Genomic DNA, 26,065 nt, shown 5'->3' with positions numbered 1-26,065 from the left:
GCTGTTGGCCATTGATCACTTCTTTCGGATCCTGCAGGAGCCGGCCATGTATGCGATGTCGAATGATGGACTTTATTCTCTAATTAGAACGGACATCGGCAAAGTCTAAGCGCCCAAAGTATGGACACTTTCGTCGCGAGATCGTGGCCGGCTTCTTTGGTCACGATACTTGTCATCTGGCCGCCTTAGTCTCAACACAATGGGGTGACGCCGTGGCTGCATATCACACGTTTTGTGGCCTACGCGGTTTCCTTTCGTCGAGAGGTATATGCTGCATATTTGACGGATCACATGATATGTGCTATGATGCTGCCGGCTTGAATCTGAACCAGTATGTGGAAGCTGACGTTGTGGTGAAGGGTAACTTCCAGCTCCTGAGGTCTCTAGATTCCAAGAAATCAGCAGCAGGTTGAATGCGTATGCAACTGACCTATTACCAACGACTATTCGTCGGTTGCAGGACAGAGCTGTGTATGATGGAAGCAGCTGGGAAGCAGCTGCGTGATGTGGACTTCAACTGCCTCAGAGCGTCAGCTACCTGGTAAAAGGAGGCTTAGGAGGCCTTTATTAAGTTGATACAGTTGCTGGGACGACGCAAACGTTGCCTTATAAAGCGGACAATCATGGATGAGTTCAAACGGGACACAGTTGATTCATCTACTTATGCTACGCTCCACCGCTGTCTCTATACCGTCCGCATTTACTGAACAACGCTCGACCACAAACTCTTAATCGTCAGGCTTGACCATATTCCGTCCAGTCAAATTCAACTGCCGACCATGACTCTCCCGGCCAATGCTTCGGCATACGTTCTGCCCATTTTCAACGCCTTCACCAAAAAGTACTGCATCAATGCGCCCCTTTCAGAAGAGCCCGTAGCAACATGCATGCGGGCCATGCATATAGACCGGACGAGCCCCTTCTTTTCGGCCACATGGCTTCTCATCATCATCCTTCTATCATGGAGGTCTAGCAACATCAAGCACAACACCATTCGATTGGTCTTGGCCCTCCTATTGTACGTAGTCGATCTAGGCTTGTTGATCTTCATTATCGACGAGAATGATGACCTCGAGCAGCATCGTCAAGTGGAGCTACCAGGAGGGCACGGAGGCGACGCAGAAGCCGTGGCCGCCCATGCCCATGCCATGTTATCGGGCTCGATCACCTGGTGGTCGTGGGTCGTCATCCACCTGAATTCCTGCCCGGGGATTCTGTGGTTGACTGCGCTGCCTCCGTTTGAGTAGCGTTTTGGGTCTTTGGGTGCTGGGGGATTGCATCTTCACTGCAGCGTTTTGTCGGTTTCCAGCGGTCTTTGGATGGGCTCGAGGTGATGAAGCCGCTGCATGGGTCCTCCACGATATTGATGTTTTCTTCATACGCAGCTCAGCGTTTGCCAGAAATAGATGGCATTCTTCATATGAATATAAGACTACCTCGCCTTGTGAGTGAAACAGCATCTTTTGCGCTCTGACTTTACTGACCAATATGCCTCGTTTAGAAAGTTTACATGGCGGGGGAAGATTTTGATACACCAGCAGTATGCAGCAAGCGTCGAAGGATATGATAATCAGAAACATTTGTTGATAATGGAAGCATATACTAGAAGTAACAAGATACGGAAACACTAGCAGAATGTAGCTGTAGACTTAGAGTATAAAACAAGTGGCAGAAGGACTTGCTGTTCCTTCTAATGCCTGATAGTAGCTGTAGGAAGATGAAATGGGATTTCAGCCTATCAAACTGCTCATACCATCAAATTTTTGGAAAGCGCCCTAATGCGCGGCCCATACTTGTAAAAGATGACTGGAATCGGAATCATGGCGATGCTCACGAATCCAAGCACACTCGATGCCCACGCCACCCCAAGGCCTTTGTACATGTAGCTCGCAAACAAGGGAAATCCAGCCGCAAAGAGGGAGCGCACAATGGTGTTTGCTCCGAGGGCACTATTGGCCACATGGGAATAGACATCGAGGATATATGTCATTGCCGTGACAAAGACACATAAAAGGCCAGAGCCGACGAAGAGACTGCCAATGATCATGCCTACCCAGGGTATATCAGGCGCAGAAGTCCATCCGAATATGAAGAGCCCTACGGGGAGGAGAATGCTGCCGGCCATCATTAGGGGTAGGCGTCGTTCGGGAGGGGCGGCTGGAGGCGGGTTTGTAGAGGACTCTTCGGATTGACTCTCTTTTGCTTGCTTTCTGCGGGTTGCCCGTTGGAGTAGTACGATGCGGGTGACGATCATGGCTGAGCCGATGAAGACGCCGACCATCATGCCCAAGAAGGGGAGGGACGATAGACCGAGCTTCCAGTGGCGCTGTTCGCGGAAGATGATGGGGTATGATGAGAAGACGAGGTAGAGGATGCCGTAGGCGAATGCTTGGTAGAGCGTCATGAGGACTAGGATGGGTTCCGTCCCGAGCAGCACTATATATCAATAAGTAGGCGAGAGCGAGATAGGAATTGAGAGACGGCTTACCGAAAGGTCGAACTAGGTACACTCGGACAAACCTGTGCCAACCTCCCGTTTCCCTCTTCTCAGTCTGACTCGGGTCCAATCTTTGTCGTTTCTGCAGTATAATAGGCGGATACGTCTCCGGCAACCCAAAAAAGACAAGAACAGTACACGATCCCCCCATGATGCAGCTCAGCCACCCCGTCCACCGCCAGCCCAAATGACTCGCAGTGATGAAACTCCCCATCACCGGAGCCAGCAGAGGACCACCAAGGACGATGCCTATGACGGTCGCCATGGCGATTGCGCGCTGTTCAGGGTGCCAGATGTCGACGAGGCCGCCGCCAAAGAGGGCGATGGGGGCTACGCCTGTCACTCCGCAGAGGAACCGTCCGATGAGGATCGTTGGCAAGGTCTTTCCGACGGCGACGGGGATGCAAAAGATTGTGAAGAGGGCCATGCCGGCGAGCATAGGGTATCGTCGTCCGAATTGTTCTGATAGGGGGCTCCAAAACGGGGGACCGACGGAGTAGCCCTGCCATTACAGTGAGATTCGTCTTAGCTGCAGCTGAATCACTCATGTCAATGGGCAAGAGATTCTTGACTTACTATAACAAAGAGGCTGACTCCTAGAGTGACGACCTCTGTGCCGACGTGAAACTCTTCACTGATGGCTTGGGCGCCGCTGCTGAAGATGCTGGAGGACACGGAGGCTACCAGGTTGCCCGCTATCCATATGAACGTGATGAACAGTCTTCTAAATAGAGACCAGTTCTTGGGGTTTGCAGGATCCTTATGATCTTTAAAGGTGAGTGGGTTACTTGTCTTGGTTGTCCCCGGTGCTGGTGTTTCTTCGTCGCTGTTTGTGGAACTCGTTGGCGGAGTGGCATTTTCAATCTCATCCAGGACTGCCATTATCACAGCTCCTGTAGAAGGGTACTTGGCTCACAATGGTCATAACAAAATGTTCACGAATTAGGGAGCCGTCTTGAAAGTCTCCTCTTGTATATATAAGCCCATCATCTGGCATCCGCCCTGAAGACTGCTGACGAGATATGTAAGCAATTGCTTAGCACACCAGCGCTGTGTCAAAGTGCCGCGGAGAAGCAACAGGGGCGGGAATGGTGTTGATTTTGCTCTGCGGCTAACACGGGGAGCCCTTGTCTTGGTAGGACAAGGAAAACCTCCGTGAGAGTCGGAGCTTACAGTACCCGTGATTCCATAATGTGGAGCGCGCCATCGTCCACCCTGACGAGGTCAGAGCTTATAGCTTCCTAGTCGTTCCCGAAGTCGTTCCTGAAGCTCATGTCTCGGAAGAAACATGGGCTTCTTTGGAACGATAAAAAGAAGAGAGTCGACATGTCTTCCTCAGATTCGAAAGACAGAGTTACGAAAAATCCAGAACTGCAGATTTATCGAATGCAAAGACACCAACAAAATGACAAAGCCGCAACCGTGAAAGGCCCCGAAAACATGGACCCCGGACTTGGGCGGATCAAAGGCGGCAAAGACGGGAATCACGGACCGGCGTCGGCCCCGCATCCGATCCCCAATCTCCCCTTTTGGCAATGGAAATCGAGATTGGAGAGTTTCTTTTTTTTTTCTCCACCAGAGACGGGCCATCTTCTGAATTACACTCACTCTCTATCAGTCCGAGTCGGTGGTATGTAGCGACGGTGTGTGCATCTTTGCCCTCCATGTCATTGTGTTACGACCCTCTATTTCCGTCGGCTGCCTGACAAACGCCCCTTGAGTCATAAACCTCCATAATAGAAAGAAGAAAAAAAACGATGTCTGGAAAGAAGTTCGCCCCCTGATTGAGCGGAACAAAGCATCAGATCAACAATGGGAACAACTCCGAACAAGAAGCGCTTACACACCCTCAGACTTGCCCATCAGCGCCCTTCTTCTTCGCCTCCCTATCCAACCTCTTCTGCTCCTTCAACGCCTTCTTCTCCGCCTTCCTAACCTTCTTCTCTTCCCTTGTAGCGTCTCGAAGGCTGCTGTTCGGCCCCCTAATGAACCGTCCCGGATGGACCACGGCCAGGATAAGCAGCGCAGTCAGCATCGGGAAAGCGTCGAGGGCGTAAAAGTAGTATTCGTGGTACGGCACAGGATTGGTCGAAGGGTCGTTGCCGCCGGTGAACTCCACAAGGCGGAATATGATGCGCATCTATCAGCAAGCGAGCCTGTCAGTTTCCCAAGTCATCCGCGCTGCCATACATGGGGTGGATGAAACGTACTGTAATGAATGCCAACACTGCGTAGAGAGCATAGAGCAACCACAAAGCACCCTTGAGCTTCTCCATATCTCGACAATCCTCCCCAACGTCCGCACTCAAGGCAACCTCCTCCGGCACCCCAGTCTGCACCCGACCTTCTTTCCTCACACGAACATGAAACGCAATCATCAACCCCAAAAAGCAAAGAATAAACAGCTCCTGCAGCCCAATCCCCCCTTCATAGATGTGCATCCCCAGTCTCTGCGTAGACGCCGAAGCACTAGGCGTGACCATGACACCCCCCGCAGCCTGAACAAGAAACGACAGAATATCCGCCCAGACAAAGAGCTTCGAGACTTGAGAGGCCTTGACGAAGGATACCTTTCGGTCGGGCATGAAGAAGTGGACCATGCGCGCAAAGGTCATGTACACGAAGGCGTTGACCCAGAGGGGCGCGAGCAGGAAGAGGATCTGCCAGACTATGGCATAGGCCTCGGTTTGTTGGTTGTGTGCGCCGATGGCGTGGAAGATGAAGGCGGTTGTTTCCCAGGCGGCGGCCATGATGAGGACCCAAGTGTATCCCTATCCAAGTTGAGGCAGTGTCCCTGCGCACAGAGAGGAAGAGGCGGAGGGCTTCAAGAGACCACGCGCTTACCTTTTTGAAAATGAATGCTTCGACAATATGAGTCAGGGTGAGTATCCCAAACAGTGCAGAGACTACCACTGCGGGAATGAATTCGGGAATGGCATTGTAGGATGAGTTGCAGGCTGTCACGGGCACTTGGCCGTATTTCCCGGGAACGGCAGTGGTGCAGGATGGGAGAGCATTTGTCGTGGTGCTTGGTGAAGCGATGTGAGTCGTAGGGGTTGCCATTGGCTTCGACGGGACGTGGCTTTGTAGCAAGATGTAGCCAGTATGTAGTAAGGTTGTGATTGTTGAGGGTCTGCGTACTATCGTGAAAAGGGGGGGAATGGGATTCATCATCCGGTATATATCTTTCACCACGAGAATGCCTAACATGCCAGTCACATCTCTTACCGTAATTCCCCCCGAATCCTCTAGATGCAGAATCATCAGTTAACAAGCTTTCCCAACCACTCAAGTACTATTCAATTGTAACAGCCCCATTACGAGGTACTCGAATTTGAACGTATAAACATGATACAACCCGCCATTGGTCAGATTGCAAACCAGGTACACGCGGCAGACGCCAGCTCAGCCTCGTATTTCGTATCGGAAATCATCCTTGACTCGGGCAATGACGCACACAAAGGCTCATCTATATAGTGGACAGTGTGGCTGACGGGTGGGCTGATGCGTTTCTCATATGGAGTTTAGCTGTCTTTGATTTGCGTCGATGCGTGAAAGGATCATGTCCTAGTCTACAACCCCCGTTTAAGTGTGAGGTATGAAGCCATCTCCAATTTCCATCAATTAAGCAGTCAATTCTTCTCTGAATAGAGTCCTACATCGACTTGCCCAATCGTACAAGCCATGTTTACATATAATCCACAGCTCCTGCATGGCAGTCTTGATCCATATACCTCCCAATCTGACATCCACTCGTTGAACTCAGCCGCGGGTACAGCACCACGTCCACGTATCACCCAGCGCACCAATCGTGGCTTTGCGCAGGATTTAGCACATACATATCGTCGTCAAACCTATCCGGCATCACTCACAGCACAGACCGCAGTGCAATGGACATTTCAAGAGGATTTGTCAAGGTTCTAAATTTGTCTCAGCTTTTGTCTAGAAAGGGTTTAGTCATCTTTTCTCCTGCTCCGATACTTGACGCATCGTCCTCTATGAATCTACGATTCCAGATGTCATCAAGTTGGGCTTCGAACCAGGATTCGAGCGATGCCTTGGTTTTTTCTTTTTTTTCTTTTTTTCTTGTTGTCTGGCACATCGTAATCATACCGTTGTTTTACTGGAAGCAACCTAAACCAGCTTCTTCATTGAAAAGAGAAAACTAGTATACCATCAGTAACCCTCCATCTCATTGCCTATCCCGTAAGAGTTCAACTACCGAAACACCACAACCAGTCGACTGATACATAGCAGTACCATCCATACCCTATACACCACTAACTCCAGTCTATGCCCATCAATACCCTATGTATACACCATTAACTCCATTCTATACCCATCCATACTCTATACACCATGAACCCCATGCTATACCCATTCATCCATATCTATTTCCAGCAATGCTTCCCAATCCAATAACCCCGATCCAACGAACCAAGCTCCATAAAACACCATCAGTGCCATCCAGCCTTCACAGCACTCTCAACAAACTTGTGCATCGACTTCATCTCCGGCAACTCCTGAATCGCCTCAAACGCACTCTCCAACTCCTCCTGCTTGTCCATCGCCAGCGGCCGCAGGTGCTGGTCCGCATCGGGGTGCTTGGCCATCAGCTTCAGGATCGAAAGCAAACCGGTGGCGGTATCAGCCACACTGCCGTCGACCTCAAAAGCATAGGCGCAGAACTGGTCTTGCCACACGTCCCTGTCCGGCAGCACCGCAGGGGGCGACAGTCCCATGAGCCTTCCAATGGCAATGGGCAGCTTGACTTCGAGTTCTTCGTCGGTCAAGTCCCCGTACGTATTGAGCTTGACCCCAAGGTTGTGAATAGTGGCTCGATCCATCGTGTCAAAGATGTGCGCTTTGTATAATGATTCCACGAGAACCTGTTGCGATCTTCCACCCGGGCGCAGTTTCTGTAGGAACTCGACGGCATCCCACCACCGCTCGTGCGTCATATCGGGCAGGCCAGACAGAGTCTTTACAACCCATGGGTAGAAGATGGAGTCTCCCCTCATCTTCAAAAAGTCGCGGTGCGTCAGTCGTCTTCCGTCCTTGCGCACCAGAGAAGGGTGAATGCTGGCGCCTGCGACAAAAACGGGTGGCTCGCCATCCGGGATATTGTCCTTGGAAAACACCTTGCTGCCGACCTTGACTGCGCCTTGTTCGTCCTTGGTGCCATCCACCTCGAGAGAGCCATCGATTCCGATTCGGATAATGACATTGGGATGGACGGCAATCACGCCGGCCTTGACCATTTCATGCAGCAACTGGCGCTGTCTCCTCACGAATGGTTCTATTTCCTTGACGGCCAGCTTTTTCAACAAGGAGCTTGATGACTCTTTAGCAACGCCAGGAGACACGCTCGCAGCTGTGCTTCGCTTGGCTGGCGACCTCGGAGGCGTCAGGGGAGCCGGGGTAGTCGGGGGAGCACCGGGGCCCGACGGGAACTTTGGGACAGTTGGAACAGACGGAGTGTTGAGCACAGATACTGTAGGCGAGTGAATCTCATGCTCTTGACCAGTCGGAGGACTCGATGAACGCGATGGTTCGGACCGAGGCGCTGTCAGTGGCGGGGACGCTCGAGTTGCTCGACCCGAACGCCCCGGCACCGTTGTGAGAGTTAGATTGGCTGGCCTTGGCGCCGCGGGCACGTCTGTGATGGACTCTGACGCAGCATCGTTCTGGTTGGCCATGATTGGCATCCTTGTCTATAGGATCTTGATAGAACGCCGTCCTTTGTTTTCGGGGTCGGCCAGTCTCCGATATAGTCAAGCCCAGCGAAAGGCTGCAAAGCGTCTGTCGATGGCCACGGGGCGGATCTCGTGATAAATGTATCACATCTAGTACGGTTAGAATATAATAGTCGAGAGAACGAATACACCCAGAACATGAGTCCTACGAATGAAGAAGAGGAAGAGCAAATTGATGGGTAGATGGGAGACGGAGGGGCTGTTGTAACAAGAGAAGCATGCAAATCAAGGAAGGAAGAGGATCAACTCTCGAGCCCAGAGCAGATGACAAGCAAGCGCAGGCAAGGAAGGGGCAGCAGGAAGTACATTTGCCGTACACACAGCAACACTCGTGAAGACTGTTTATTGGGATAATCAAAGAGCAACCAAGCACGACGAGGACCTCAGGATCATCAATGACTTACCCAGCAGATGGCTCAACTCAAATCTTCTCTCGTGCCTCGCATCGATGGAGTCATTCGCATTGGAATCGCCCAGGAAGCCTTGTTCCTCTGCTTGATTCGACGGTACTGATGGGAATTCCAGAGGTCGATGACTTGATAATCAGATGGCGATACTGGTGAGTGGAGGATGGGAAATCAAAGAGTCAACAAGCACGTTCGAGGAAGAGGCGATTGATATATATACTCAGCCCTTGAGCCAAAGCAAGATTACTAACACCAACAGAGAGATTAACTTCAAAACAAGGTTGTGAAAGGTAGAAGTAGCCGAAGCCCTCAACAAGCCACAGGGCTGGCAAGGTCCGCTGCTTTACCAAGACGGTGATGCCAGACCCTTAAGGGGTATGGGCGGTTATTGTCAGTCATGTGTGTGAGGTAGCGTCAGAATCCGTTGAAGCGAGGCAATTCGAGCATCAATATCATCACACGATCCATGTCTTGATGCTTGCCCAATCCAATTGCTTCGGGCTCCTCCTTGCTATCGAGAGCATAGATGTACACGAGCCTTTCTCGCTCAAAGTCGCCATGTCACCAGCCATCTCGGGGCGCCACAATCACGACGATGACAGGCTCGACGGTCTGGCACGCCATCACCATGGACATGCGCATCCAAATCTTTGAATCCTACCCAACTAAACGCCCAATGCACCGCGTCAGCAAACAGCCTCGCAAGCCGCACATCCAGATGCGTTTCCGGTATACAAAGCCAGGAAAGAAGCGCTGAACATTGATACGCCCCGCATAGATTACCTATAAGTATGCTATAACTAGCTGCGCCGCATGCCCCGAAACAAACTCCGAAAAGCAACTGTTGTACACGAAGAGCGAGTCGACCCTTAGGCACCGGTGGCGCTGCTGTGGCGAGGGCGCTTGCGGACGCTGCCGCTGGAGGGATGCATCTTTTCGTTGCGCTCTCTCTTGAGCTTGTCGTCCAGAACACGGGCTGCGCAGGGGTTAGCTTGACCAACAAGATATGACAGGAGCCGAGCACATACTGAGAATATCGAAACCAAACTGCGGAAACTCCAAGCACAGCGCCTTGAACTCGTCCTCGGCCTCGGACCGCAGCGTGTGCGACCGGGTCGCCCAGAAGTTGGCCACGGGGGCGCGGATGGTGGTGTCGTCGGGCGCGGTGTGGGCATAGACGTAGCGCGCGTATTCGATCTCGCCCTTGACCGTCGAGTTGATGCAGTGGATCTTGTTGGCGGCCAGCGTCTGCAGCGCGGCGACGCCCCATTTCTGCGCCAGCGTGTAGATCTTTGCGTGCTTGAGCAGCTGGATGCCCGAGTCGTCGATGGGCGGGATCGAGGGGTCGTGCTCGAGCGTCCGCTGGCCCGCGATCTTGCGCGGGAAGTACTCGCCCGTGTAGAGGAACTCGAGGAAGCAGCCGACGGCGTCCAGGTCCTCGTCGGGGAGCTCGATGTGGCGAGGCTGAGCGGCTCTCTGTTAGCCGGAGCGTAAGGCTGGCGAGCCATGCACGGGGAGCAGGGGAAGCCGTACGCTACCGTCTTCGGCAAACTTGCTGCAAATGTCCTCAAAGTACGGGCTCCTGACGAGGAACGCCTGGTGCGCCTGGAGGAGCGCAGGTTCCTCCTTGCCGACTATGAGCGTCACCACCGGGCTCATCAAGCTGCTGGCAAACGTCTTGCGCTCCTCGACGGGATCTGGATCGGCCTCGGCGTCGACATCGTCTGCGGCATCCATGGTCACCGGAGGAGCGCGGTCGCCGCTCTCTGTGGGATTCTCCGCCTCGGCCTGCGTCGACTGCTCGCCCTGGTCCATGTCGACGTCCTGCGTGCTGGCGTCCTCGGGAACCTTTTCGACCTCGTCGGAAGGCATCGTGAACGCAATTGCACCCGAAGCAGCAGGATTGGGGGATGATGAAGCTGTCGGCCGGGTTCACCGTGTGCAGACGAAGCAGTGGGTGAGCAATGATGCAGCCCGCAAGAGGGGGCGCGGCGCTGGTGAAGCTGCAGAGAGGCTGGCGAGCTGTTGACGAAGACGGAGGTTGAAGTCGCGACGCGTTCAGCTTCAGCTTACGGGTACATGCTGTCCTTTGCTGCGTGGGTGGTGCGAGAGGTACCTGCTGCAACCGTGTGAATTGTGTTGAATGTGTACAGTGTCACCGTTCATTACCTTACCTTGCCACTGTTGATGCGCCGACGCATTGACGCATACGGCTGAATCCAGGTGTCTGCAAAAGCATGTATAAACACCAAGTAGTATTCAGTGGTAATCCTGTGTTCCTTTCTCAGAGGTTATATTCCGATTTCCCATGTGCATTCTACCCAGGAGTATCAACATCAAACCCAAGCACCTCAGCAGCACTTCAAGCTTCAAACTTGACCACAATCCCCGGCAGCAGCTCCAAGAACGAAGGGCTCCCAACGCTCCCCCGAAAGGCCAGCTTAATCTTGGGCCCAATCTCCGAAGCAATAGCCAGCGTATGTCGTGCCTCTGCCGAGGCGCTCGGAACGCCAAATCGCCACTCGTCCCCTCCTCTCGCAGCGTCGTCCACGTTGTGAATAGCATCATACACGCTCTGCAGGGCAGACAGCTGCTCCTCGGGCACGTTGAGCCGCAGCCGAGAAACCCCGCGGGCACCGCTCGGATGCCGAGTCCGCGCCTTGTCCTCCTCGTACGGCACTCGGTTGCTTCGCGGCGTTCTGTCCAGGCACCAGAAGGGCAAGAGGCCAGGTTCCGGCTCATGTCCATCGGCATCCTCAGGGGCACCAATCGCCCACTTCAGGACAACTCCATCCGGCCTCGTACGACCGCCCGCAACGGGATCCCTGTACGTAAAGCCCGCGTTTGCATCCTTGACTCGCTGCTGGATGGCGGCAAAGTCGCTCTCGTGCGGCAGAGTGTAAGCCCAGTCGACAACTGTGTTCTCCCGCTGGCGTCCCCATCTGTGCTTTGCTCGCTGTTCGGGGCTGATGCCCTCGGTGAATGCAATGAGCTCGATGTAGACACCGTCTTCGAAGAGAATCAGCTTGTTGAACGTCTCGCCCCCGGCGTGCGTTCCGCCAGGGCTGACGACGAAGAAGTCCTTGAGGCGGTCGGGCAGCTGGAGCAGGTCGCTGGCCGAGACGAGGATCACGATGTGGTCCAGAGTCGGCTGCGGTGAGGTGCTGTTTGGTTCTGACATGTTGGGCAGATTGCAGTGCTCCAATTGTCTTTGTTGGGGAGAGAATCGTCTGTTGCGCCTCTTCCCTGCAGCATCAGTCGATACAAGCTCATGGTATAAGTAAGCCTGTTATGACGCCATGCGGGGAAGTCGAGGACATGTGATGATGCGCCTTTGCTGGTGTTGAAGCTTGATCATGCTGGCAAATCAATGTCCACGGAGCCGATAACAAGCGTGTCGTGTCTACATGGGGAGAAGATTCTCAGTTCATGGATGGATTGTGTTGACTTTGCTGGATGTTGAACAAGCAAAGTGGTCCAATGCCATGGACAAGCTTCGCTTCTACTTCCATAAAGTACATATAGCCTACCCTACAATGACCATATGAGTCACGGGAGACTGCGTTTCTTTCTACCGACGTAAATAGTCATGTGTTCCAGAGGGATGACGGAGATACAATTGATAAATGACTGGAATCACTTACTGATCGTCAAGCCTGACCATTGATACTGTTAAACGGCCCGTACATGCTCATTATATATACGAGGATGGGACGCTGTAGGAGATTGTTTATATTCCATCTGATAGCTGTTGATTGCAGCTTCTACACAGACTGGAAGAATGAAACGACAGTAGCAGAGAGTATAACCTCCTATCTTGTCATATTAGTAGCAGTGATAAGATGATTGATTTGCTGGGATGCTGGATAGCTAAGTTGTGGTGCTGGATAGCCTCTCCTTACTGTACCTTACGATGGATAAGACGGATCTCGCACCCTGTGCCTGTGCCTGTCTCTCCAGTGCCCGCAAATCACATCACAAATAAACAAAGTCTAGTTATTCCAGGTCCCACCTTGGACCTGAAAATCGCAATTCTCGATAGCGGTGGGGCAGTGATCAGGTCCAATATACGAGACTAGACATGGACATGAGGAGATGCATCCGGGGCTTCCTTCGTATGTTGTAGAGCCAGGTCCTAGACCAAAGTCCATCCAATTTTCTGGAACAGCTTATTAAGACCGGTTCCTCTGCCTCGGTTCTGTGACATACTGAGCGACTTTGCTGCATGTAGGCTCGCAAATATGACGTGTAATGCTTCGTTCGTATTCTGGAAACGATCCTCCGGCTGGGCTTTATGTATCGGGGTTAACCCCTGTCAGTAACACCGCCAAGGAACTCTGCCATCGATCTACTTCTCCTCTTTCTCTCCTGGACGAATGCTACTTTTGTCAATTGCTTGTTTGGCTGCTGCTGCAATCATCTACAACCCCTTTGAATGCCTCAACTCATCTGGTTTCGAAAGCACTGTGATTCAAGACTTGTAATCAGACCATGACGCCGACGTCCCGAACTCGATGCAAAATAGCCGACCCGGACTCGAGTGTCAAAGTGCCCTGGTCGGCTCTGAATGGTCTCCTTGGCTTGCAGCCCAAACGGAATACGAGACGGCATCATATTGCACCAGCTGCACGACGGCAAGCCAGGCACCAGCACTCGTGTAAGGCGGCAAGCGACGCTTCTCTCCCAACTTGCCTGACATCGTCATCGTGATGCCCTTCGGATGTCGCTGCTGTGAACTTTGCGTCATCGCATGCAGCTCGGCATCTCCGTCTCCTCTTAACTCAATCATCGTGAACTGCTGTGTTTAAAGGTGGGTTAAACATTCGCTTCGACGGGCTGTAACAAAGAACATGGGTTCCCCGCGCTGGAGCACGGGACTGGCCCGCATTTCACGATCCGGAAGTGATGCCGGCGGACCTCCTTGTCCGGGACAGAGGCAGTCAGACTGCAGATTGCCTTGGTTCAGGATCAGAGGGGACTGCAAACTTTTGGCGAGTGGCCTTTTGCGATTTCTGAAGCCTGCTGAATCGTCCGGGCTCGGTTCATGATTGAATGATTCGATCCGTCATCCGATTTATGGCTATTTACAGGGGCTGATGGGCTCCGACTTGCCGTCTCGGCTCCATCCGCGTCGGCGGCTACACCCGCTTACACGTGGACTCGACAGCCGAGGGACACACGCCCATTTATATCCGTGAGCCTCAACACAAAGCACTCCTCATCAGAGCAAAACGACACACGATCCCAAAGGCCCAGATCATGCCATTTCACTCATTCACCCGCCCAAATCACTAATATTTCATCCCCTGTTCCATCTCCCAGTAACCGAAGACAGCTGAACAGACGCTAATATAAAGCTGCGCTTCGAATGGGCCCTCAGAATACTAGCGGGCTCCGTTCCGACCCAAGAAGTTTTTTCCTCCTAAGGCGCCGTGAGAAAATCCAAGCCCAGTTCTCGATCGTCGAAATAGATCACTGGCAGCTGTCCCCCTTTGAGCCAAGCCGGGCCAATAATCCGGCTCTGACGGGGCCTTGACGTGCCCCCCCTTGGACGCTCAGTTCGGGAACCTCATTGGTACCTGTATTAGTGGGCTGCATATACGTGTAGGCAGGATTCATTGTATACGAGGTTTTGATCGCAACTCTATGCGAGTGTGAGGCCATGTTGACGCCCAATTGGCCTCAGTCTGCCTCTCCTCGGGCCATACGGCTGCTTCCCCCCGCGCATGAGGTCGGCCCAAGTTCTTTCAGCTGCGAAAACTCTCGTAAAAAAACCAAGGCAAGTATCACATCAAAGAAAGATCCAAGACTCGCGTGGACGGGCAAGGATTCGCCCTCCAGCTGGCCCCCCTTTATTACATGCTCTTCCAATCCCGCCTAACCAAAGCTCCACCTCACCGTCTTTGCTCGATGCTTTATTCGGACCATCGCCGTTTAGGTGGGCCAATAATTCACAAGCGCAGCCCATCTTCTGCTGGCTCTAGTTGATCATCGTGCAGGAGAGAGCTGGCGTTTTTTTGAAATTGAATACGAGGAGCCTTGATGCGAGATGCTGCGAAGGATGTCATTGGGCTGCGTCTACGTACGTAGTGGACTCGGGCAACGACGAGACAAAGAAGCCGGACAAAGGCAGCACTAGCAGCAGCAGCATGTAATAGTAGACAAGGGAAACCCTCGTCGTTCCCCGATCTAGTTGTCCGTGTGTGTTGGCGTCGTGGATATATATCGGTGGGCTTCGGCAGCTCATAGCAAGCTATTCTCTCGTTTCTTTCATCAGGGTTCAGCTCGACTTGTCCCCTTACGCTCGTTACAATGAGGCAGTCTGTCGGAGCCGTGAGCCTCTTGGCTCTTGCTCGCCTCGTCTCCGGAACCAACCACTGCGATGGCACCTCGCCTTGCCAGGCCAGTGCCGATGCCATCTACGCTTGTGCCACGGACTGCCTCAGCTCTGCCGTCGTCACCCAGGCGGCCTGTCCCACGGGAGACTATGCGTGCGAGTGTGCCAACAAAGCGATCATCAAGGGTGCGGCGACGAACTGCGTAATCGGCGCTTGTGGCTTCGGGGGAGGTTCGTATCTGAATGAACAAGTATTACTGCTCGTTTTGCCTCAATGCTAACCGGTTTCCATAGCCATCGATGCTCTGGACCAGGTTGATGCTTTGTGCGCCTGTGTCTCGAACAACCCCCCGACGGCTTGCACGACCAGCACGACGTCTGCTTCGACGTTGACCACTATCGTCGTGACGCCGCCGCCGACTACGGCAGAGGAGGACTGCGAGACAACTTCGTCGCCGGAGACTACACAGCCTCCTACCACTACTTCGGAAGAGGACTGCGAGACAACGACGGAGCCTCCTATTACCACGACTTACCCTCCTGTCACTACCACGCAGCCCCCTGCTACTACGACTCAGCCGCCGACTACCACTTCAGAGGAGGAGTGTGAGACGACGACGGAGCAGGTCACTACCACGCAGCCTCCCACGACTACCTCGGAAGAGGAGTGCACAACCACTGAGCAAGCTACCACGACCTCCGAGGAGGAGTGCACGACAAGTACCGAGGCTGCCACCACTACTTCTGAAGAGGAGTGCACGACAACTACTACTGAGGCTGCTACCACTACTTCTGAAGAGGAGTGCACCACGACCACAGAGGCCGTCACCACCACGCAGCCTCCCACCACCACCTCCGAGGAGGAATGCACGACAACTACTGAGGCCACCACCACCAGCACAACTACAGAAGAAGAGTGCACGACAACTACCGAGGCCACCACCACAACTTCCGAAGAAGAGTGCACGACAACTTCAGTCCCCACAACCACAACTGAGGTTACGACTGAGGTAACGACTACTACCGAAGTGCAGACTACTACGAAGATCTCGACTATTACTAAGGGTACTACGACTTCGGAGGAGACGACTACGCCTTGCCCCGAGACGACGACTACGGAGACCATTACGGAAGAGACGACTGTTCCTTGCACCACGGAGACGGAGACGACTGCTCCTCCTCCTCCTCCTCAGACAACGACCACCGAGACAATCACGGAGGAGACGACTGTGCCTTGCACCACGGAGACGGAGACGACTGCTGTTCCTCCTCCGACAACCACCACGGAGACGATCACGGAGGAGACAACCGTGCCTTGTACTACGGGGACGGAGACTCCTCCTCCTCCTCCTCCTCAGACAACGACCACGGAGACGATCACGGAGGAGACGACTACGCCTTGCCCCGAGACGACGATCACGGAGACCGAGACGACTCCTGCTCCTCCCCAGACGACGACCACCACTTCCGAAGAGTCAACCACCGCCAGCCCCGGAAGCTCGCAGTCTCAGCCCACCGAAAGCTCGACCTACGGACCGCCTCCCACAAGCACGGCCCCTGGAACCACCGCACCCGCAACCACCGCTCCGGTCACCACCGCCTCGGTATCCAACTGCCAGCCCGTGCCCATCAAGACCTGCGACTCCGTAGCCAGCTCGGCCGTCCCCTCATGCGCCCAGGCATGCTTCTCGTCGGCCGCCCCGGGCGTCGGCTGCGGCGTCCACGACTACGACTGCCAGTGCAGGCCCGAGGCCCAGGCCAGCTTGACCCATCTGCTGGTGCCTTGCGTCGCCACTCGCTGCCCTGTTGCCTCTCTGCAGGCCGTCATCACGGGAGCCAGCTCAGGTAAGACCCCGTCCTTCCACCCTCAGTGCAGATTTGCCCTCTTGATGAGCTGCCATGCCTGACATCTATTTCTTCTAGTCTGCGCCTGTGCCAGCGCTTCGCCCACGCTCGTTGCCCCTGGAACTTGCCAGACCAGCAGTCCTACTGGTCCTCCCAGCAGCGGCGGCAGCTCCAGCTCCCCGGAAGTTCCCATCAGCTCCAGCACCCCTGCTCCTCCCACGAGCGAAATCGTGAGCCAGACCTCCGCACAGCTTACCAGCGGATTCAGCACACAGCCCAGCCCACCTCCCTCGGAGACAACTGGTGGAGAGAGCGGAAGCCAGCCTACGGGGCCCCCGACGCTTCCCCCGAGCGCGGGTTCTCGCGTGGAGATGAGCCTCGTTGCTGGTGTTTTTGCTGCTATCTGGGCGATTGCGGTTCTCTTGTGATTGCTGTAGTGCAGACAGTAGATAGCTTACAGATTGATGAAATGTATATGCTTTTGCCTTTTAATGTTGATACAGCTTGGATAAAAACAAGAATATGTGTGGCACCTTGATGAAGGGGAAGTTGGACGTCGATCTTCACATGCTGTCGAAGGAGGTGGAAGCGATGAACGATTCGGCACACCAACCATCTTTTGGTGAGATTGAATTCCAGCTGCGCATCAGTGAGCTCAAGTGATGTTTGATGTAGATGCTATGCGAAACTGAAGATTGAAGCAAGGCTCGGAAATGGCTGTAGTGGCGATGAGGGATTGAAGGTGCTGTAAAAAAAAGGGTGGCCACATGTATCCAGCACCCTAACAAAAAAAAACCGCCGAATGCGTGTGGATCCAGCCTCAACCTCGACATTTATTCAACATCTCACCACACAACTCGTCACTCTCATGACTCTCCCAACCAACACCACACCAAACCAAGACTCACAATGACTTCACAAGACCAAATCGCAACCTCACCAGACGCAGCCCTGGAAGCCCAGCGCGCCGCCCACGTCAACCAGCTCTCAACCTGGCTCCTCCAAAACAGCACAATCTACAACATCTTCCTCACGGGCATCACCCACACCTCCATCTCCCGCGGCATCGTCACCAGCCGCCTGACCCTCACGCCCGCGCACCTCAACTCCAAGGGCGGGCTGCACGGCGCCGTGTCCGCGGCCTTCATCGACTTCACGACGGGGCTGGCCATTGCGTCGGTCGATCTGCGGGAGAAGACGGGCGCGAGCGTCGACATGCACATTAGTTACCTGAGCAGCGCGGCGGGCGCGGGGGACGAGGTTGAGATTGTGGCGACGGCGGAAAAGGTCGGCGGGTCGATGGCGTTTGTGACGATATTGATTTCAAAGGTGGAGGTTGTGGACGGGGAGGAGAGGAGGACGATTGTCACCAAGGGGCATCATACCAAGTTTGTGAGGCAGGGGGGGAAGAAGAGCGAGGGCGAGGTGAAGAATTAGACGCTGGATGTATACGATAGAGCTATAGACTTGGATGGATAGGTTTGGAAACAAGGCGCATCTTTAGACAACTTCGTTGTGTACTGCCTCTTTTCTCTTCTCGCCATGATCCGGCATGGATATGCGGTTCAAACAATAGCCGAAGCAAAACACACACCGTCCCTGCTTGTCGTCGGAAAGGCGCAGATGCTCCTCCATTGACTCACGCCGAACCTTGTGCGGAACTCGATTGGAACTCGGACCCTCGCCGGTTGAAGAAGCCGAGCGCTAGAGTTGTGGGGGACAACGGACCGCAGATCCTGCAAGATTGGGATATTTTAAGCTTCAAGTACCGCCTTTCATGGTGTTGAGATTACGTTGCCAGTGTTGAACCTCTTTTATTTGCTTCTTCATTCACTCCGTCGCCTGGTTGAGTAAAGACAAAAGGGTTGAAATGAGTGCGACGGAAACAGCAACCGTAGTGGAATATCTCCAGCCGTGTTACTCTCCTCGAATAGCCGGCCGCGATGACGCAGCCGAACGAGGACAACCCGCCATTGAGCTCTCGCAACTCTACTCGCAGCCTCACAACGACAACAACAACAACAACAACAATCATGAAACGCCCAGCAGAACCGAGCCCATCGCACAAGAACTGAAGCCCGTCGACCGCGGCCGCGATGCCTGGTGCACCCTCCTCGGCGCATTCGCCTTTGACGCCCTCTTCTGGGGTACTTTCATTTTCCCTCCCCCCTTCCTCAACCTCACGACGAAACCCATCTAACCAATGAATCTCCGTCACAGGCTTCCCGGGCTGCTACGGCGTCTTCCAGCGATACTACTCCTCCGTCCCCGCCTTCCAGCCCGACTCCCCGCGCATCCCCGTCGTCGGCGTCCTCTCCACCGGCTTCTACTACTTCGGCTCCCCCTTCTCCGCCATGCTGGCGACCAAGTTCCCGCGGTACCAGCGGCACCAGATCTATCTCGGCTGGGTCCTCAGCATCACCGGTCTGCTGTCTGCGTCGTTTACGTCGTCCGTGAATGGGCTTATCGCCACGCAGGGGGCGCTGTACGGGCTTGGCTTCGTGCTCATCTCGATGCCCATCGTGAGCATGGTGAACGAGTGGTGGGTTGCCCGGAAAGGCATGGCCTTCGGACTCATCTCCGCGTCTTCTGGCGCGACCGGCGCTGTCCTCCCCTTCATCATCGATGCTCTCCTGCGTCGATACGGATACAAAATCACGCTGCGAGCATGCGCCGTTGCCATGGCCGTTCTGACAGCCCCCTTGCTGCCGCTCTTCAAAGCCCGCCTACCAGCCTCAGACCAGGCCAACCTGGCGCGAATCAACTGGGATTTCCTCAAGAAGCCCCTCTTCTGGATCTACGGCTCGGCGGTCCTCGTCCAGGGCATCGGCTTCTTCTTCCCCGTCGTCTTCCTGCCCTCGTACGCCTCCCTCTTCGACATCTCCTCCACCAAAGGCGCCCTTTTGGTCTCCCTCATGTCGATTGCCCAGGTCTTGGGCCAGTTCGCCTTTGGCTACCTCTCAGACAAAAGCCTCCCTGTCAGCTTGCTCATCACGACATGCTGCGCTTTTGCGGCAACCGCCTCATTCACCTTCTGGGGCCTGGCAAAGTCACTCCCGCTGCTCGCCGTCTTTAGTTGCATTTACGGCTTCTTCGCGTTCGGCTTCGGCACCATGCGTGTGGCCATGGGGCGGGCCGTCAGCGACGATCCGTCGACTGTGTTTGCTACGTATGCCATCTTTGTGTTTTTGATGGGCGTGGGGAACATCTTGGTTGGGCCGCTGAGTGCCGAGCTGATGGCGCCGAGGGAGGCTATTCGGGAGCGGTATGCGGGCAACAAGTACGAGCCTATGGTTATCGTCACGGGCGTGACGTCTTTCCTTGCTGCTTTGATCGTGTTGGGGTGGCATGGCGGCAGACTGTTGTTGAAATAGGGAGTGGCTAAGGTATCCAGCACCACCCCTTGGACTTTGCTACCCAGGATCCCAAGTTCATGCATATATAGGTACTTCTAGCAAAACGCTGCTACAGAGAGCAGAATATATAATCTAGTGACAGCAGTAAGAGTAAGAAAGACATTAAGCTGCTAGGATGCTGGATGGCCACGCCCATGTAGGCCTCAAACGAGACCAAGTGAAGTTGGCGTGCCGGAATCGAGAATAGGAAGCAGTCGGTACCTAATTCAAGGAGCACAGCTCTCTCTATCAGAGGTACGTACACCTTGCATCTTGAACTCTTGACCCTTGCGCCTTTTGCTCGCCAGTCACTTACGCTCGTTTGCGTCTCCTGCCACTCCTGCTTTTCTTTCATTCTCAAGCAAGGCGCTGTTCATTCTTCCTTTCACTCTCTTTTTCCCCTTTCTACTTCTACCTGATTTGCCCATCTTTTCTCAACCTTTTGAGGCCATTTCTACTTCTTGTACTCATTTTCTCTCTCATCTCGATCTGACGACGGCGAAAGAGGCAAATCAAGTGCCATCCTCACACTGCCTGCTCTTTCAACGCCACTCCTCACAGTCCCTATTTCGAAGGAAAGGCATCAACGAATGACCGCCATCGCCATGTCCGACCTTTGGAAAGAGCCGACATGGACCAGGGACCCCTACCTTGATTCAATGCGCGGGCTCATCGTGACCAGCAGCATCATCATATTTCAGCGTGAAGCCAATCGCTTCCCAATGACACTCCGCAGAACAAGCCCTTATATTGATGAGCATGGAAGACTTATGATGGCTGTTGAAAAAGAAAATTGCTCCTCATCGACAACCAGCAGAGCAAACCCTTATGTTGATGAGCATGGAACACTTACGACGGTTATTGAAATGCCACCCCTTGGGGACAAGTACAAACGCCGACAGGAAATCCTCTGGGACCCTGGAAGCGAAGCAAAAGCTGCTTGTTTACTCATTGATAGGGCACCAACCATGAAGCATGATGTCTGGGTTGTCGTAAAACAGGTGCTCTCCGAGATGCCTCCACACCCACTCCGCACTTCGTCCGTTATTACCATCCTTAAAAGAGCAGTCTCGATAGAACGCGCTTACTGACAGCAACTGGAGGCTCTCGAATCAGCGCAGGCACTCGAGTCAGCTGTTGCTCTATACATGGAAGTGCTCCTGGCCTCCATGTGTTCCTTGGCTGGCGTCGCCGCTCGCGGATGCGATCCCATCGAAGCCGTCGGAGAGCTACACTACAGCTTGAGCGATGATATGGCGTTGCTGCGTAGCATTCACCAAAGACTCAGGATGCTCAGCGGTGCGCCGGATACAAGGTCTGCTGAGAAACTTCACATGCACCCCGAGGCAAGCATCCAGGAACAACTGGACCAGTTCGAGAAGACGTGGACCACCATCGTCGAACAACTCTCACCAGGACGACTCGCTAACGAGATGGCATTTTATGCCCATAGGATGAGGGACCTCGTCGACGAGGACAAACGATATGCCTTTGAAGAAGATACCTTCGAAGGCGACGAGCAGTGGGTAGAGCAAATGGCGATTTCTGGTCTGCGACGACATCAACTTTTCCACCCCATGAATGTGTTGTTGATGGAGATGGTCGAAGGACATATACCCGTTTAGGGGGAGAAGGGGAATGACCAGTATTCAGACTTGAGAGTATCTGGCCTTAGTTTCTTGTCGATGGTTTGACATGATTCCTTTGGTTGCTGGTGGGCGGACCGGTGCTGGTTTGCGAAGGCTATGGCAGCTCCCATACTAAGGATTCGTCGGGACCGAGCTGTGCTATCGATACATTTTAACTCCTAGGCACTCGATCAATTGAGAAGTGTGGAATGAATGGTCATCATGATTGTTTAGTGGCAGGCGTAGCTTGAAACCTCAAATCATCCATTCGAGGCCAGTAACCGAGTGTTTTCGTAGAGTCAACTGGAGGCCTTGGCAACCAGGAGAATTGCGCTTCATGACCGACTTGAAGAGTTTTTCGTTTGGAAAGCTGTTGGATTCTTCAGTCATTGAGCGAGTCTCGCACTAATTGGACGTCCACAGCCGTCCTGTCCGGCTGCGTGTCGAGCTGTGTTTGATGATGTAGTTTCGCGGTGGCTATTCCTGAAAGAAACACGGAAGCGACTCGAGACTGTAGCAGGCGCTGCTAGAAAGTCGTTCTCAACGAATTGAACCTTGGCGATACCAACCGACTGCGGGCAGATGGCTGTAAGAACGTTGAACTGACGCCTGGCGCAAGATTGACGTTGTGATTGCTGGACATGTCAATGTGCTGTACTGCAGAAGGCGCTGGAATCATGAGCTCCCGTAGACACGCCGCCAGAGGGGAGCATCCAGCATGGGGAGTCCTGAGTATGGCTAATGCTTGGTCAGTCTCTCGAGCACATGCGCGAACTTGAAGTTGCGCAGTCAGCGGAAGATGGAGAGGGGACTCCCGAGTCCTTCTGTCTGTCGGCCGTAGATTGAGTCGGTACGTCGCAGACAGTTCTCACTGTGTTCTTTCAGACTCCCGTCACAGTCTCGAGCCTCTTCGGGTTCTCTTGCCAGAGGTATTCGGTACTTGCGCCATCCCTGTCCCTTCCCGCTCCTTCCCTGTCGCCCTCACGCCAATACGCACCCCCGCTAGACCGTAACAGACAAAATTCTTGCGTCAGGAAGGAGGGACGCCCTTGTCGCCAACGCCAAAAGTGGCAAGTCTCGGCCAAGCCTCCCTGCAGAGTTTGCGGACCCAACAGCGGACGGCTCCTGCCCTAACACGGGACTAGTCCTTGTCGCCACAATTCTGCGCGTCTTTCTGTCCCAGACGTTTCCTTCTCTTGTTTCTCTTGTTTCTTCCTCTTTCATCATCACCTTGTTTGCCGTCTCCTTTGTCGCTTTCCCTCTCTTACATCTCCATTTGCGCATCTCTCTCATCGTTTGCATCTCGACAATCGAAGTTGCCAGCTCTGCTCGCTTGACCACTCGCCGACCGGCACAGAAGCGCAGAGTAACATCCGGAAAGTACCCGCCGGAAGCACCCGCCGCCCCCGGAAAATCATACCTCCGCTAGGCCGCAGACGGCTTAGCTTTATAGGAGGGGTCCTCACTAGCTCGGTCAACAGCGCATCCTTGAATGGTGTAGTGGTTTGTTCTTGGCACACGTCTTTGGGATCAAGTACCGGGTACGAACGTAAGAGGTATCAGTGGGAAATGGTCCCTCTGGCTCCTCGTTCGACCACTGCCTGTTGCAAGGTTTGTGACGCCCTCATGTCGCATCGATGGCTGCAACTATACCTTCGGGTGGTTGGCCGGAGACGCATGGGTGCTATTTTTGCTTTTTTATTTTTTTTTCTTTGTGTTTCTTTTGCGATTTCTGGTGAAGCTTTTTGATGCTTGGTGATGCTTGGTGAACCTTGGTGATGATGTCTCGCTTGACCCCATTTCCCCAGTTTCAGGTGGTGGGGCCCTTGTCCTTCTTCCATCGCACAATGTCAGGCAGAACATCTCGCCATGAAGAGAAAAAAAAGACTTGACAAAGAAGATGATGAATTGCCAAACGATGGATGTTGCTCACGTTCTTTGAGAATGACAAACAATAAATACCTGTTATGCAAACCGCTCTTTGCTCGCTCTGCGCGCATCCTAGTCTAACCACTTTGCACATCTCGGTGTTTGCTCCCAGCATAGCCAGGACCAAACATGCTTGAGTGAAAGGAGACATGCTATTGCCTGACCATGTGCAAGTGCATGAACCTTCGACATGTGCTTAAAGCCGCTCAGGATGCCTTGTGCGGGCCGTTGGTCTACTTGACACCATTTGATGAAGCCATACCCATGATATACTAGGTACGACTGACTAACTGATCATCGCCCGTTGCCCACGGTAAGTACAAGAAGTCGAGCCGTCAAATCAAGCGATTGATCTTGGTACGCCTCCGTCGCGTATCTCGGCCAATCGGCCAACCGGGCTCTGAAGAACCTGGCGCCTTTGTCCCACGGCGAGTGACCGGATGGCATCATCTAGACTGCATGTGGTGTTGCGACAATGGCAAAGATGGGCAAAGCGGGGGAGAATGAGGGGGAGCAAGGGACCGAGGATGTCCGCAATAGAACTTATGGTGAGGGTTGAATATTTTCTTCATTTCGTGGGAGTCGAATGGACAGGTCCTCGATAACTCTTCAGGTATATATCCATCAATGGGTAGTAGAATCCGGGTTAGAGAGATCTATTTGATATAAGCCTGGAGAGACCTATATAAGCCACCAAGCCCATCATGGCGGCGTCGCCCACCGTCACCGTCTCGGCTCTCGACGCCGGCCAAATCACGCTCCCCGAGCACATGTTTGTCACCGACGCCGACCCCGAAAAGAAGAACCTCGTCCCGTCGCTGTCGTTCCTCATCCGCCATGCAGAACCGGACGGCAGCCTCACCAACCTCGTCTTCGACCTCGGCGTCAAGCGCGACCTGAAGTACACGCCCGCGCAGCAGAACGAGCTGGACACATGGCAGCCCATCAATACGGACACGGACTGCGCACAGAGTCTTCGTAATGGAGTGGCTGATGCCATCAAGACGGCCGATGTCGCCGAAACAAACGGCCTTTTCTTGGATCCGGCAAAGGACGTTGACTACATCATCATCAGCCACGCCCACTGGGATCACACCGGCATGCCATCGGATTTCCCCTCTGCGACATTCGCCGTGGGATCAGGGACTCTGAATCTCTTCAAGTACGGCGCCGGACCGGCATATCCGGCGGATCTCTTCAACGACGACGAACTGCCTGCTCTGCGCACAATCGAGTTTCCGCCGATTTCTCGCACAGGGATATACGGGAACGAAGCTTATGCCCCAAAGCATACCCCCTTGCCGGAGGTTAGTCAGGCGAAGCCGCCTGCTGCGGCGGCGAAGTGGGCTTGGAAGCCTTTTGGCGAGTTGCCGCATACGCTCGACTTCTTTGGCGACGGGAGTCTTTACGTGGTTGATACGCCGGGGCATATCTATGGGCATGTCAATCTTCTCGCTCGACTGGGCGAGAAGAAATATGTGTATCTTGCTGGCGACTGCTGTCATGATCGACGGCTGGTTTCAGGTGAAAGGGATATTGGATTGTATGATGATGGGCATGGCGGGCTGAGGAGCATCCATACTGATACGGACGAGGCGAGGAGTTCGTTGCATAGAGTGCGGGAGTTTGTGAAGAAGAAGGGCGAAGAGGGGATCGAGGTGGAGGTTGTGCTTGCGCATGATCCTGTTTGGAGGAGGGAGAACGCGCACAAGTGTTGGCCGGGGAAGATGTAGCGCTTGCTCGACGGCCATCGCAAACAAGGGGACAAAGGGGAACGAACAAGGGACTTGGACTGGCTGAGATTTACCGCACCCTGTACAAGAGCAATGCAATGAATCATGCTCATTGGCTGATTTATAACTCAAAGATTGTAAGTCATGAAGTCGAGAGAGCGCAAAGTATGTTGTTTGTGATGCTCAAAGCGGCCAGTCTCTTACAAATAGGGGAGAGTACAAGTAGGACAGCGTACGGCTTATATGCAGAACAGGGGCAAACAAGGCGTCAAAACTTCTTTGGCACCCAGGCTTTGTTTCGCTATATACGCCGTGCCTTTGTTGGGGGAGACAACGGAATGATTGGTCTTGAAGAACCTCTTAATAGGCGACTTCTTTCTGACTGACGATAACCACAGACTGGGAGTGTTTGATGTAGACTGATGGTCATGTTTAGGAACTGGAGGTTGGGAATAGATACAACGTATATCAAGGACGTACGGCCTCAATGCTCGAGCCGTCATAACGGCATTTGGAATGCATTGCAACGAAATAGAAG

At 53.7% G+C, this 26,065-nt stretch overlaps 12 protein-coding genes across 12 annotated transcripts; 7 read left to right on the top strand and 5 right to left on the bottom strand.

Annotated features, from left to right (window-relative positions):
- Positions 1-779: 779 nt before the first annotated feature.
- Positions 780-1,247, top strand: CCMA1212_010206 (uncharacterized protein; the record flags this gene model as incomplete). Its single annotated transcript, XM_073707258.1, has 1 exon — positions 780-1,247. The coding sequence occupies one exon, from the start codon at positions 780-782 to the stop codon at positions 1,245-1,247; it is 468 nt and encodes a 155-aa protein (XP_073554225.1).
- Positions 1,248-1,747: 500 nt separating this feature from the next.
- CCMA1212_010205 (uncharacterized protein) lies at positions 1,748-3,379 on the bottom strand (the record flags this gene model as incomplete). The annotated part of the gene is made up of 3 exons (XM_073707257.1): positions 1,748-2,436; positions 2,489-2,999; positions 3,074-3,379. The coding sequence occupies 3 exons, from the start codon at positions 3,377-3,379 to the stop codon at positions 1,748-1,750; spliced, it is 1,506 nt and encodes a 501-aa protein (XP_073554226.1).
- A 967-nt stretch (positions 3,380-4,346) lies between these two features.
- On the bottom strand, positions 4,347-5,560 carry CCMA1212_010204 (Protein RTM1; the record flags this gene model as incomplete). The annotated part of the gene is made up of 3 exons (XM_073707256.1): positions 4,347-4,637; positions 4,708-5,268; positions 5,342-5,560. The coding sequence occupies 3 exons, from the start codon at positions 5,558-5,560 to the stop codon at positions 4,347-4,349; spliced, it is 1,071 nt and encodes a 356-aa protein (XP_073554227.1).
- A 1,394-nt stretch (positions 5,561-6,954) lies between these two features.
- CCMA1212_010203 (uncharacterized protein) lies at positions 6,955-8,196 on the bottom strand (the record flags this gene model as incomplete). The annotated part of the gene is made up of 1 exon (XM_073707255.1): positions 6,955-8,196. The coding sequence occupies one exon, from the start codon at positions 8,194-8,196 to the stop codon at positions 6,955-6,957; it is 1,242 nt and encodes a 413-aa protein (XP_073554228.1).
- A 1,333-nt stretch (positions 8,197-9,529) lies between these two features.
- On the bottom strand, positions 9,530-10,532 carry CCMA1212_010202 (uncharacterized protein; the record flags this gene model as incomplete). The annotated part of the gene is made up of 3 exons (XM_073707254.1): positions 9,530-9,636; positions 9,689-10,124; positions 10,194-10,532. 3 exons carry the CDS (start codon positions 10,530-10,532, stop codon positions 9,530-9,532), a joined length of 882 nt encoding a protein of 293 aa, XP_073554229.1.
- A 490-nt stretch (positions 10,533-11,022) lies between these two features.
- On the bottom strand, positions 11,023-11,841 carry CCMA1212_010201 (uncharacterized protein; the record flags this gene model as incomplete). The annotated part of the gene is made up of 1 exon (XM_073707253.1): positions 11,023-11,841. The coding sequence occupies one exon, from the start codon at positions 11,839-11,841 to the stop codon at positions 11,023-11,025; it is 819 nt and encodes a 272-aa protein (XP_073554230.1).
- Positions 11,842-14,937: 3,096 nt separating this feature from the next.
- On the top strand, positions 14,938-17,270 carry CCMA1212_010200 (uncharacterized protein; the record flags this gene model as incomplete). Its single annotated transcript, XM_073707252.1, has 5 exons — positions 14,938-15,228; positions 15,292-15,913; positions 16,487-16,601; positions 16,632-16,842; positions 16,921-17,270. The coding sequence occupies exons 1-5, from the start codon at positions 14,973-14,975 to the stop codon at positions 17,268-17,270; spliced, it is 1,554 nt and encodes a 517-aa protein (XP_073554231.1). The 5' UTR covers positions 14,938-14,972.
- Positions 17,271-17,751: 481 nt separating this feature from the next.
- Positions 17,752-18,279, top strand: CCMA1212_010199 (uncharacterized protein; the record flags this gene model as incomplete). The annotated part of the gene is made up of 1 exon (XM_073707251.1): positions 17,752-18,279. One exon carries the CDS (start codon positions 17,752-17,754, stop codon positions 18,277-18,279), a length of 528 nt encoding a protein of 175 aa, XP_073554232.1.
- Positions 18,280-18,712: 433 nt separating this feature from the next.
- CCMA1212_010198 (Monocarboxylate transporter 2) lies at positions 18,713-20,216 on the top strand (the record flags this gene model as incomplete). The annotated part of the gene is made up of 2 exons (XM_073707250.1): positions 18,713-18,989; positions 19,063-20,216. The coding sequence occupies 2 exons, from the start codon at positions 18,713-18,715 to the stop codon at positions 20,214-20,216; spliced, it is 1,431 nt and encodes a 476-aa protein (XP_073554233.1).
- Positions 20,217-20,842: 626 nt separating this feature from the next.
- CCMA1212_010197 (uncharacterized protein) lies at positions 20,843-21,862 on the top strand (the record flags this gene model as incomplete). Its single annotated transcript, XM_073707249.1, has 2 exons — positions 20,843-21,238; positions 21,332-21,862. 2 exons carry the CDS (start codon positions 20,843-20,845, stop codon positions 21,860-21,862), a joined length of 927 nt encoding a protein of 308 aa, XP_073554234.1.
- Positions 21,863-22,542: 680 nt separating this feature from the next.
- Positions 22,543-23,294, top strand: CCMA1212_010196 (uncharacterized protein; the record flags this gene model as incomplete). The annotated part of the gene is made up of 2 exons (XM_073707248.1): positions 22,543-22,597; positions 22,882-23,294. 2 exons carry the CDS (start codon positions 22,543-22,545, stop codon positions 23,292-23,294), a joined length of 468 nt encoding a protein of 155 aa, XP_073554235.1.
- A 1,204-nt stretch (positions 23,295-24,498) lies between these two features.
- Positions 24,499-25,527, top strand: CCMA1212_010195 (uncharacterized protein; the record flags this gene model as incomplete). Its single annotated transcript, XM_073707247.1, has 1 exon — positions 24,499-25,527. One exon carries the CDS (start codon positions 24,499-24,501, stop codon positions 25,525-25,527), a length of 1,029 nt encoding a protein of 342 aa, XP_073554236.1.
- Between the last annotated feature and the right edge of the window lie 538 nt (positions 25,528-26,065).

Source organism: Trichoderma ghanense, assembly GCF_004382785.1.
Source record: "Trichoderma ghanense strain CCMA-1212 chromosome Unknown scaffold_23, whole genome shotgun sequence".
Classification (NCBI taxonomy): Eukaryota; Fungi; Ascomycota; class Sordariomycetes; order Hypocreales; family Hypocreaceae; genus Trichoderma; species Trichoderma ghanense.
Note: the sequence above shows the minus strand (reverse complement) of the source record. Positions and strands in the feature narration are given on the sequence as shown.